Here is a 13,159-nt window from a genome sequence, read left to right as displayed (position 1 = left end):
ATTGGAGCAGACCTGCATTTCAGGAAACTGCTGACATACTGCAATAATTTTATCCACTATTTGCAATACCAGAGCTGCTGCCAGTACCGTAAATTATCTACAATTACACTTCTCTCTTCACATTGATCTCCAACAACCTGCTTTGAAATATAGAAATGACATTGTCCCTGCTCGTAAATTTACAGTTCAGATAAAGCAGATGGTTTGATAAATGATTAGTGGGGGACAGAAGTTCGGAGGGGATCGCTGGCATAGTGAGAAGCATAGGCAGAAAAAGTTACAATGGTCCATGCAAGACTTTTCTAGATATGTGGGTTTTGAGGGAAAGAAATGGCAGAAGATTGGCAAAAAACTAATAATAATAATAATAATAATAATAATAATAATAATAATAATAATGCGAGGCTAAAACCATTGCCACAATTAACTAGGCAGTTTATTTTTTAAACCAAATAACTGATCTATGTGAAAGAAATACATGTTAATGTATATATTAATATATTAATGTAAATCTCAGGCCAATTCTTTGTTTAATGGTTTTTTTCTATGATACTTACTTTTCCCCATAAAATCTTTCAAAGAACTTCTCTTTCCAATGCTCTGTTTTCTTCTCCTTTTCAATCTCTTGTCTGATGCGCAGCTGCATTTCAGGAGTAAATTCTCCTAAAAGATACAAAGAGTGGGGTTTTGAAATATGGGTCCCCAAATATCTGAATACAAGTTCCTAAGGATTTTTACAAGGGTGCAGTTGGGATTTGAGGGGGGGTCTCTGAAGAAGCGCCATTGAGCAGACGACGTGCAAACATTGCTTGGACATTTGTGTTGTAAGATTTCATAGACGGGACAAGTTCCAGAGATTCCAGTGCACATGTCCAAGCAGTTTCACACATGCACCAGTTTCACAGCTGCAGTTCCTTGTACTGTATTGGACGCTGCTCCAGAAGGTCCCCCAATCTTTGGGAGCAGCTTTTCAGGTGGCATGGATGGCTGCAGTAAGGGGGGGGGACACTTCAGCTCTCATGGATTCATAAGAGTTGGAAGGGACCCTGAGGGTCATCTAGTCCAACTCCCTGCAATGCAGGAATCTCATAACAGATGGCCATCCAACCCTCTGCTTTAAAACCTCCAAGGAAGGGCTGTCTACCACCTTTCGTGGGAGTCTGTTCCACTGTCGAACAGCTCTTACTATCAGAAATCTCTTCCTGATGCTTAGTCTGAATCTCCTTTCTTGTAACTTGAATCCATTGGTTCGGGTCCTAGCCTCTGGAGCAGAAATGAATTAAACCTTCATTTGTTCAAATTTCACTGCAAAACTAATCTGAGAGAAACCAACAATAATATTTTATTTGCAGCACTACCTTTGGCATTCCTGAAATATATTGGCTGATTTAGTCACATGCATTTAGGTTTCCAAAGTTGACACTGATGAAAATGCTTGTTTGTATTTTTGAAAAGGCTGCCCAAGTGACCTCCCCTACTCAGGTGCAATAAACAGATGTGCTTAAATCAATTTGAAGATGAACCAGAGTGTATAATTTTTAAGTTCTGTCACTTTACATTTTATCTTACAAATGTATTTTGAGTATGTGTATTCTTGGCCATGACACAAGGAGGCATCTCTTCGGGGAGGGAAAATCACTATTTTGTTAAATCTAATAACAAATAGAAAATTACCTTCTGCCAATCGTTGTTTCCACCCTTGTGCTGCATATGCAAAGAATTCATTATTTAGAGCGGAACTACTGAGGCGCAAAACTCCATCACTTCCCATCTAGAAAATAAGCCGGTGGTAGCAGAAGACACTGTCAGATATTGCTTCAACTAAGAGTACATAAGATTAGAGCTCCAATTACGTGAAACAGGGAAGGATAGAAAGTGGGAATAACAAGAGGGATCATCTAATATTTAAATAGCATTTTCATTATAGTCATCATATTAAATGCAAGTGGCCTAACCCAGCATCTGTGTGCCTACATTAAGGATGATCAAGTACTACTGATTCTAACAACATAATCTGATGCATGTTTATTCAGAAGGAAGGCGCATTGTATTCCATGCAATCTAACAGTTTCTGATCCAGCACATCTTTTCATGACAGTAGGTAGGCTGAAACAAAAACTGCGGCGAAAAGTCATTTTAGCAATGTCAGAAGTTAATATGGTGTGAACTGTTTGTATATATAAAAAAATGTCTAACAGCAATTGTTAGTTAATTGTAGCATTTTCTGTGAAGTTTTTTTTAAACAAACAGCAACCAATCGTGAGACCAACACTTTAGAAATCTTATATAAGAAATCTTAAAATAAAAATTAATTCACAAATTGCTTAGGGTATAAAGTCTAAGCCAGAAAAGCAACATAGTACTAGGAACGTACTACTGCTCTCTGTGCCCCTGCTTGATCAACTTTCCAATGAAGATCCTGAGATGCACAGAGAAATCAAGGAGAGCTCTTAAGTGTAATGTGACTTTCAGAAAGTGAGTCATGGAAAGGAGGCAACAACTGATGGGACTTAGAATAGTTACTCTTGGAACTAATGAGAAGAAAGGAAACGCTTGATGTATTTATTAATCACATATTCCCAGGATACATTCTTATGTAGTAAGAGTAGAAACCACAATGTCATCAAGAAAGTGGCAGATCTGTCCCCTAGCTGCCAAGCCTTGTTATTCACCAGTCTCTCTTCTTATACTGAGGGGGCACTGAGAGCCATCCCACCATGATAACAACTGTTCAGTTGGTCTGAACAGGAATGAAAAGAACAAGAAGGACTCTAGCAAATGAGGGAATTATGGAATGCTGACCTCCTTTAGTAGGGACATCTGCAATGTGGAGATGCCCATTTTAAAAGGCATACCAAATCAAGTTTCTCACTTTCCATTTCCGGCCATGCTTAGTCTCTCAAGATTTGTTCTAAGAGAAGAATTGCAGAAGGGTAAGCCAAATTACACCCAATTGAAATCTGTTCTACAAAATTCCTACAAAGAATCAAAAACCTGTAAGATCAAAGAGATACCTTAGAGGGGGGGGGTTTCCCCAACTTAGGTCTCCAGCTGCTGTTGGACTACAACTCCCATCATCCCTAGCTAGCAGGACCAGTGGCCAGGGATGATAGGAACTGTAGTCCAAAAGCATCTGGAGACCTAAGCTGGGGAAAGCCTGCCCTAGGGGATGCATTTCTACTTGGAATGAAATAGTGTGAAAAAGAGAAAAACTTAAATTCTTAGTGTTAAAGTAGGTGTTTTACTTCAACAGTCCACGGCCATAGAGATGGCACAATTAACCACTAAAGCTAAATTAGTATTTGGAGAAACATGCTAATAAAGCACTTTTAAAATACACTATTAATTTTTATGGCCTTCAAGAAATGCTGTCCAACAAAGGCAATGCTTTAATGAGCCAGAACAACAAATGCTTTTGAAATGCATTTTATTATTATTATTATTCTGTTGGGCTTGGAATTCTGGTTTTGTCTGATTAAGCACAATGGAGGTGTTAATTCCCAAACTTAAGCAATTATTTTACAAAGAATTCACACCAGAAACATTTTAGCTATTGTTTCTATTCTACTTAACGGGGGGGGGGGGGACATTTGTCATAGCCCAGTGGCTATTTTCACAAGCCATGAAAATGTCAAACATTAGTAAATAGAACAGCACCTGGTCAGTTAATTTCCTACTGATGCCTAAATTAACTCTTGTTGCCAGAGACCACTGCAACACCAGCATGTTACAGAATTTGGCAACCTTCTATATAATTTCTACTAAAATCCTAATGCTCTTCAGAAAGGATGTGTCATTATTTTACAGGTGTTTGGGCCCTTCTACATGGCTGATATATTAAGAAAAACTAAACCATCTAAATCCATTATTGTTCTCCCTCTTCACCCTGACCAGTATTGCTGTTGCTCTTATATAAAAACTACTATTCAAGCATCCTACATAATTAATATTTAGATGGTATATTTCTCAAATAAAAGATTTTGTTAATACAGGCAGTGATTCTAGTATTAACACAGGCTGTAATAAATTATATATGGTTTTATTATACTGTTTCACAATGGTAAAGCTTGAGTTTCAGCACACTAAAAGCTTACCTCAGTAAGTTAGCAATATATTATTTAATATGGATTCTTCATTTTTAATAGAAAGCATTAAACTTCTGTTTCATTTTTACATTTTTAAAGGAGTATGCCATAAAGAGAAATTTAGATAATTTCCTGAAGATATTTGAAAGGGGAGGGTTGTCATTAAATACATTTAATGTCAGAAATATAGACAAAACATTGGTTGACAGATTTTCAGTTTGCAATACATATAATAGTACATACAAATTAAAAGCATGTGTACTATTAAGATATAAGGGTATAGCTTGTAAAACAATGCTGAGCAATTATCGTGCCTTGGCTTCAGAATTTGGACAAACCTCTTGGGAGCCAATTTATCAGATGTGTGAGATGTGAGCTCTCCATGTCATACAAAAGTGTGGCCGTTACAAAATTTAATTCAGTGTATCCTCATCAGAAAGAAAAAAGAAAAGATATGGAATAGCTCTACCACATTTTTGCGAAACAAAATATTTGGCTTATGTTACATCCCTTTTCTGCCTGCCTATCGTTTCATCCCGAGGATTCAAACTGGCAAGAAATTAAATTACCAAATTAAAAGAAAAGTGTTCATAAGTGTCCAGATCAAAAAACAGTCCCATATAGCATGTGATCTAGAAAACCCAGAAAAGGTTATTATAATATGCTAATAGTTCAATTGAGCAACTTCCACAAAGATGAAGTTTTTCAATGGGGTATGAGTGTAAGCTTTGGGGGGCATCAATGTCCAAGCTGCTCTGTAATTGCTTGATGCCCAGGCACATTTCAAAATCATGCATTGGACTGGTTCATAAATTGTCTTGAATCCTGAAGGAGGACTGTGCAGGGTCATTAAGAAGGAGGTTTGATGGCATTCATAACGTTGTACTGATGAACCTTTAAGCTAGTTTTACATACCGAATGGGAAATGAGAAATGATCTTCCAAGTCAAATTAAAATCAAAAGCTGTTTTTCTTCACTGTATTAACCTGAGGATATATATCAAGTCAGATTGCAAACGTAGAAGCGTATGTCATGTACATTAAACACACCACATCTAATGTTCATCTTGCTTTGTGAGACACCTATATTGGTTACGGTACATTGGTGTGCCAATAGGAACCCTAGTACTTAATAGGGTTGGAAATGCGAAAAAAAGAAGGATAACAAACTATGATATAGAAGGGAAGAGGAAAGTAGAACGCTAGACTATACAAGTACAATAAGTTGGAACCAGAGGAAATGCATTAATCTCTCTGAAATCAACAAGATTATCTAGCTCATTGATTTAAATGAGGCCTAAAACACAACTAATTACCGTAGATCAAACTCAAGTGTACAAGGTATAAGCATGTACTACCAATCAACCAATCAAATATTGAGATTTGGGTGCTCATAGAAGAGTTATCTCATAGAATCATAGAGTTGGTAGGGACCTTGAGGATTGTCCAGTTAACCCCCTGCAATGCAGGAATATGCAGCTGTCCCTTACAGGGATGAAACCTGCAACCTTGGTATTGTCAGCACCACACTCTAACCAACTGAGCTGCAAAGCCAGAAGCTAGTGCTGATCATCTAGTTTTTGGATCAAGAGCTGTAGATTTAAAACTGGCTTCAGAAAGAAATTGAACAGTAGAACCTAATTGTACCCTGGTAACCATCTTATCAAAACTGGGAAAGGAATACGACAAGGCTGTATATTGTCTCCCTGCTTATTTAACTTATATGCAGAATTCATCATGCAAAAGGCTGGGCTGGATTGAATCCCTAGCCGGAATTAAGATTGCCGGAATAAAATCAACAACCTCAGATATGCAGATGACGCAACCTTGATTAAAGAACCTTTTATTGAGGGTAAAAGAGGAGAGCGCAAAGTATGGTCTGAAGCTCAACATCAAAAAAACAAAGATCATGGACACTGGTCCCATCACCTTCTGGCAAATAGAAGGGGAAGAATTGGAGGCAGTGAGAGATTTTACTTTCTTGGGCTCCATGATCACTGCAGATGGTGACAGCAGCCACGAAATTTAAAGACTCCTTCTTGGGAGAACAGCAATGACAAACCTAGACAGCATCTTAAAAAGTAGAGACATCATCTTGCCAACAAAGGTCCGTACAGTAAAAGCTATGGTTTTCCCAGTAGTGATGTATGGAAGCGAGAGCTGGACCATAAAGAAGGCTGATCGCCGAAGAATTGATGCTTTTGAATTATGGTGCTGGAGGAGACTCTTGAGAGTCCCATGGACTGCAAGAAGAACAAACCTATCCATTCTTAAGGAAATCAGCCCTGAGTGCTCACTGGAAGGACAGATTGTGAAGCTGAGGCTCCAATACTTTGGCCACCTCATGAGAAGAGAAGACTCCCTGGAAAAGACCTTGATGTTGGGAAAGATGGAGGGCACAAGGAGAAGGGGAAGACAGAGGATGAGATGGTTGGATAGTGTTCTCGAAGCATGAGTTTAACCAAACTGTGGGAATTTGACCAAACTGCGGGAGGCAGTGGAAGACAGAAGTGCCTGGTGTGCTCTGGTCCATGGGGTCACAAAGAGACGGACACGACTAAATGACTAAACAACAACAATAACCATCTTATGAGATGCGGGTGGCGCTGTGGGTTAAACCACAGAGCCTAGGACTTGCCGATCAGAAGGTCGGTGGTTCGAATTCCCATGATGGGGTGAGCTCCCATTGCTCGGTCCCTGCTCCTGCCAACCTAGCAGTTCGAAAGCACATCAGAGTGCAAGTAGTTAAATAGGTACCGCTCTGGCAGGAAGGTAAACAGCGTTTCCGTGTGCTGCTCTGGTTCGCCAGAAGCGGCTTAGTCATGCTGGCCACATGACCCGGAAGCTGTATGCCGGCTCCCTCGTCCAATAAAGCAAGATGAGCGCCGCAACCCCAGAGTCGGTCACGACTGGACCTAATGGTCAGGGGTCTCTTTACCTAACCATCTTATGCTATCTTAGGCAGGGTAAGAGTTGGTGTGCCAGTTGTTAACCATAGGTAGCAAGCTTATAAAATGTGCAGGGCCATCAACAATGAGAACGTAAAGAATAAAGATGGTGTTTAAAATCAACTTCAATAATAATAATAATAATAATAATAATAATAATAATAATAATAATTCCTAGCTTTGAAAATATAGAAATGCTAAAAATGCTGAATTCATCAATACTGTGGGCCAATTCACACACTGTGGACACCAACATGATGGTCAAGTGGAGGTACACCAAACTAGGCACCTGCTAAAATGGGTAGGTTGACTGCAGCAACACTGCTGTCTTGCAAGGCACAAAAGTGAGTGAAAATTAGAAGGTAACTTAAGTGAAATGAAAGCATAAGAAGATGCCTTATGCTGAGCCAGACCACTGATCCACCTAGCCACACACCATCTACGCTGACTCTCAGGTAGGTTATTTCCCAGCTCTTCCCACCCATGATCCCGTTCACTCAGATCACCAGTAACTGAACCTGAGTTCTTCTGCATGCAAAGCATTGCGCTCTAGCCCTCAGCTGTGATCCCTAGAAAAGCAATGGAGTTGTCATTCCCTCGCCCCACAGCTCACTGCAGCACATGCTTAGTTGAACCTTAGCAGCAGGCACAGAATGCAAACCATTCCCAAGGTACTTGCAGATGGAGAGTAAGTAACTAGATGTGCCTAAGAATATTTGCAGGTAATCACAAATACATCTTCCCATGAGGAACAAAAGAAGACTGGCTTACAAAACAGTTTCTTGAACATAATGACCTTATGCCAGTCACATAAAGACCACAATCCAGAAAAGTGTTGGCAAAAAAATCATCATCTTAGTCGAAGGGAAGTTTACAGTATAGAACAGGCAGAGAAGGAAGGAGCTGCAGCACCAAAATAAAAGAGCAGAACCCCCCTGGCACATTCTGGATTGCAGCTAGCACCTTAAACAATTTGTCATTATAGATGGCAATGGGATGATTTATTAAAATACCAGACATAAAAATGGCCTTTCAATATTACCTAGGCATAAAAGCACTTAAGAAGTCACTGTTCCATTCCCACCCACCCCTTTTTAATGGAAGGTTGACTGCTTCTTGTAAAAAAAAAAAAAAAAGATAGGGATGGAAAATGTATCTTGGTTACTCATATTGATTTGTAGTCATGTGGAAGCCTAAGTGCTTTGGGAAACCTTGCCACTTGCCCATTACATTAAGGGAACTGATTTTATGGTACAGTAGAAAAAGACAAATTTGGTTAAAAAGCTGACAAGGTTGGACTTTGTACCTTCTATTACAGTGAGGTCTAAAAATAAGCCACCCAAAGCTCTGCTGCACTGCTTGAGAAAGTGGATTCTATTGGGCAAAATGTAAGGGCAAGGAAGCCAAATCATTCAACCCAAAGGCGTTTCCTTGATCCTCCATCTGTAGAGCTTGCTTAGCAGGTGAGCTTATCCAGATGTGCCTTTTGCTCAGCATTGCCTTCCAAGATCAGACTAGCAAAGGCTTCAATATGTGGAGGGGGGAAGTCCCCTGCCCTTTCTCCATTGCTTGCAAAGCTATAAGATAAACACTTTCACTTCTCCTGCTGCTCAATTAGCTTCTATTGTAAAGAAAGACTCAACTGGCGTCCTGTAAGAGAATATCCCCAAACAGGTGTGACTCTGAGATCCACAATCTGAAGAAGTTCTGCACCTGGGTGGGACCTGGATGTCTGTGTTGAGATTGTTGGTGTTTTGAAGCTTTCTACCTCAAGACGAATGTGTACCGGTCTTGGGTAGAATTTTGCCCAACGGATGGAATCTAGACTTGATTCCATCATTAACAGTAAAGACTGGCTAGAGACTGAAAATGAGATCTGGATTCACTGCACATGTGCTTTTCTGGAGCCTTTATATAGATTTGTTGGCCAGGAGGCAGAAAAAACTATGTGAAAAGGATGTATATAGGAAGAAATGCACTGCTGATGAAAACCCATGGTGCTATCCCATCAATAAGGTCACAGCTGTGTCTTGGAGCTACCCTTATGAGATGATGATCAGACTAGGAGATTGCCTAGATATGAATAGATCCTCATGCCTGTGCTTCTGGGGAAAGTCACTTGGTCCACCAGGATTTTAGTAAAGATCCTGGAAGTGGAGGCGAGCCCAAGCAAAAGGGCTCAGAATTGTGGTTGTTCTTCCCCATAGCTGAAATGAGGGGGCCTATAGTCCTTGGTCTGATGGGAAATGTAAGTAAGCCTCCATCAGATCTATCTGTGTCAGATAATTCCAATTCCTAAAACAGATCAGGATGGATCACAGGACTTGATGTTTTGGAGAATGCAGTCAATCCATTTGAGGACAAGTATGAAATAGGTGTCACCATTTTTTTCTTTGAAACAGAAGAGAAAAGGCATAAATATCCCTCAAATATAGTGGAACACCAGTCAGAGTGCCTGTATTTGAAACAAGTGTTGCATAGCTAAGTGAAATCCTGCAGTGTTTTGGGGAAGGAGTTGCTGCTTCATTCTTGCACTAACAGAATCATCCTCTTAGCGCCATGCTGAATACAACAAAAATTACTGGTTCTTAAGAACCAGTAAAGAGGAGTTATTCCCTTTGGATGTTATAGCAGTAACATAGGAGGCACTTTCCATAGTGTTGCTGTATCATTTGAAGGCCTTACATCATGTGGATGGGGCGAACTATGCAAGTCCATACTAGACCTGATTAACCCATGTGACTATAGGCAAGGCAGGTCCAGGGCAGGGCTGCTCCCAATCACATTGCTCTGGGGAAAGGGCTCACGGAAAGCATATAAAGGAAATCTGCCTAGGCTTTGTTCAGCTGGTTGCAGAGCATCCCCTATCTTGGTGTCTCCCAAAAAAATTACACATCACTTGGGAAGACAGGTGAACTAATGCCAGTGTACTGAAAGAAGCAAAGATCACCAGTATCGAAGCAATGATTCTTCAACATCAACTTCATTGGACTGGTCATGTTGTACAGATGTCTGATTATCGTCTTCCAAAGCAGCTACTCTATTCCGAACATAAAAGTGGAAAGCATAATTCTGGTGGTCAACAAAAGATTTTTAAAGACTTTCTTAAGGCAAATCCCAAAAAATGCAGTATAAACACTGACAAGTGGGAAACACTGGCCTGTGAGCACTCCAGTTGGAGAACAGCCTTTACCAAAGGTGTCATGGGCTTTGAAGACGCTCGAACTCAGGACACAAGGGAGAAACGTGCTAAGAGGAAGGCATGCTTGGCAAACCCTCACCATGATCAATTCCCGTCCAGAAACCTAAGTCCCCACTGTGGAAGGATGTGTGGATCCAGAAATGGCCTCCGCAGTCACTTACGGACTCACTTTTAAAACTGTGTTTATGGAAGACAATCTTACTCGGCTACAAGAGATTACCGAAGAAAGAAGAAAAAAGCAGCTTGGTCATGGAAGCTCTGACTGCCTTGTTTCCAAAGCTCAGGATCTTCTGTGAGCTGTGCTCTGTGTGCTAGCTCAAGGGCTATACAGTTCCCTGCACCTTAAGAATTAGACTCTGTGGGCTTTACACACCCATATTTGACATGTAACTGGTTACATATCCAAACAGCAAATAAATTACTTTGATTTTTGTAAAATTTGCTTAGCTGTTCAGCAAGAAGTTCTATATTATCAAGCACATGAATGTTGACATGAAAGCTGAAAAACACAAACATTTTTCTCAGCCCTACTCATTACTCATATGTTAAGTAGTCTTTAGATTCTACAACACTGCTGGGGGATGAATCAATGGGCGGGAAGTGGTCCCTGCACCGCTTCTATAACTTCTATAAGGCACCACAGCCTGATTGAGATTTCATAGTTTGCTGTCATGGCTAACAGCCTTCGTTACACATTTTCTTCTAGAATGTGTCTAATCCTTTTTAAAAACACCTATGCTAGTCCACTTCATGACTTCCTCTGACAGTGAATTCCATAAGCTAGTTATGCATGGTGTTGAGAAGCACTTACTTGTGTCAGTGAGTCTGAACAATATGCATCATGTTAAGCTGTAGAAAAGCAGCGATTACAAAAGAATGCCCATGAAAGCAATTACTGTATGCTTTAAAAAAACAAAAACAACCCTTACCTGTCTATCTACTTCTGGAAGCAAAAGCAAGAGGTATTGTTGAAAATGCTGAGGTAAGGAAAGAAATGTGTGTTTGTTTATTAAAGCCCTCAGGTTAGTGTTCACAAGTATAGATCCTGGAGTTTCTATGTCAATATCCTCGGCTTTGGTCCATTTCAAGTGTCCTGGATTAAACACACAAAACAAATCAAATCTACCTTTACCACAAATTCAAGAACATTTTTAAAAATCAAAGCTTCATTTATATTTGTTATAATACAGTAGTTTTCAATGTGGTGGAGAGGAGTGCAACCTTATCCCAAAAATCTTTTGCCTATACATCTCATTTCCTCTCTTGCATTTCTACAGCATCCATTCTTCCTTGTATTTTTTAAAGGTAATGCTTTCAAAGAAGGAACTAAATAAAGGGAATGAGCCAGTTTCCATTCTCATTATTTCATCAAACTCTTCTGCTAAAACTTCAATTGTTATGCAAAATTTCGTAGAAATGAACAAAAATAAATGTAGCTTTAAACAAAAATTGCTTGAGTGAATCTCCAACCTTGCTTTCATCATGGAACTTAAGGTGCCTTATTTGAGATTCCCAGATATCCCATAGAGATGCTACCCAGACCCAGACATGCTCTGCTTGAGTCAGATGCCTGCATCATATGCCCTCAGACCATGTTCTTGGGTAATAGTAAGAGGGCCAAGAACTATGCACAGTCTGAACACATTGATTTACTCAACCACTGAATAGCCTACTCACATCCCCACCCCTTTTTAAAAAAATTATGACAGACACTACCCACATATTTTCAAATCTACCTTCATTCTGCAGCTGTTCTGGCATGAATGGGGAACCTGTGACCCTCCAGAGTTGCACTTCCAACTCCCATCAGTCCCAACTAGCATGGCCAAAAGTCAGGGTTGGTGGGACTTGTACATTTAGCAAGCTGTAGGTTCCCCATCCTTTATAAAGAGCTAGAACTTTGCTCCTTTTTAATTTTAAAATGAAAGCTGAAGATAAATTCTGCATAGAATTGGGCAAAATTGGGCATAGGTAGCTTGTGTGAGTGGGAAGTTGCTCATGTCAGCCACCTCTGCCCAAGTTTGGGTGATTCTCTCCTCCACTGTATTTCCCCATGGAGGATCTGGAAACGTACTTAGGTGTATACAGGGATATATATATGAGGGGAGGAGAAAGATTGATTGCACAAGTGGCCTGCTTACCTGACTGCTAAATACAATCCAGAGCTTTCATAATGGAGATAGATCTCTAAGTTCAACTATTTTAGATGCTCAGCTTAGTTGGTCTTTAAAACATGCATCTAACTAGGTCTGAAATAACATTTTCACACACACACAAATATCCTTGCCTTCCAACTTAGACTTTATGAAGTTCCTAAGAATCAAAGAGGACACACAAAAGAATACTTGATTTTGCAGAGAATGCCTATTCAATAAATAACTTCACTTAAGCATTTACTGTTAGGAATAAGAAAGTGCACCGGAGCTTCCCAAACATCATTTCTTGTTACTATTTCAGCCAGCAGTAATATATTAATATTATAAAAATAATATCAGAAGACAGAATCAAAACCAAGCTAAACAGAGTTATGTAAGATGTTCATTCTAGCCTTTTGAAGGAATTTATGCTTCACATTTTAAACAACTGATGTAGAAGAAGAAAACATTGATGGAAAGATTTGATGCAATGAAGCATCTCAACTACTGGCACAAAAAGCCTATTTCTTCATCCATTTACAATCCCTTCTTAAATATTCCAGTTCAAAGCAACCCACTTGAGCTAAACAATGAATCAGCTGCGCTCCAAATATTGATTATGGGTTATAAGGGCCTTTTTGTGGGAACCAAATGAATTGGGAGAACATTAAGTACTTTAATAAATGGTATTTTATGAACATTTGATAATTCTTATCAGGGAAAACATGTATGCTTCAGAACACAGGTGTTACCTTGGGTATATAATTCAGAATGAACTTGCAAAAATAGG

The 13,159-nt window shown here is 39.7% G+C and overlaps 1 protein-coding gene across 6 annotated transcripts in view; it reads right to left on the bottom strand.

Annotated features, from left to right (window-relative positions):
* Window positions 1-13,159, bottom strand: part of ASXL3 (ASXL transcriptional regulator 3) — a 100,360-nt gene that overhangs the window by 8,161 nt on the left and 79,040 nt on the right. For 4 of the 6 annotated variants that reach the window (XM_081206749.1, XM_081206752.1, XM_081206750.1 and 1 more), the window contains 3 exons: window positions 11,164-11,327; window positions 1,675-1,771; window positions 558-663 (listed from right to left, as the gene is read on the bottom strand). In XM_081206749.1, coding sequence (XP_081062875.1) covers window positions 558-663; window positions 1,675-1,771; window positions 11,164-11,327 — 367 coding nt within the window. Of the gene's footprint in view, window positions 1-557; window positions 664-1,674; window positions 1,772-2,802; window positions 2,909-11,163; window positions 11,328-12,375; window positions 12,542-13,159 lie in introns of those variants that run through there. The other 2 variants (XM_081206754.1, XM_081206753.1) reach the window with 2 other exon arrangements.

This window comes from Podarcis bocagei (genome assembly GCF_964188305.1).
Source record: "Podarcis bocagei genome assembly, chromosome: 8".
Taxonomy (NCBI): domain Eukaryota; kingdom Metazoa; phylum Chordata; class Lepidosauria; order Squamata; family Lacertidae; genus Podarcis; species Podarcis bocagei.
The sequence above is the reverse complement of the archived record's forward strand: the minus strand, read 5'-3'. Positions and strand labels throughout refer to the sequence as shown.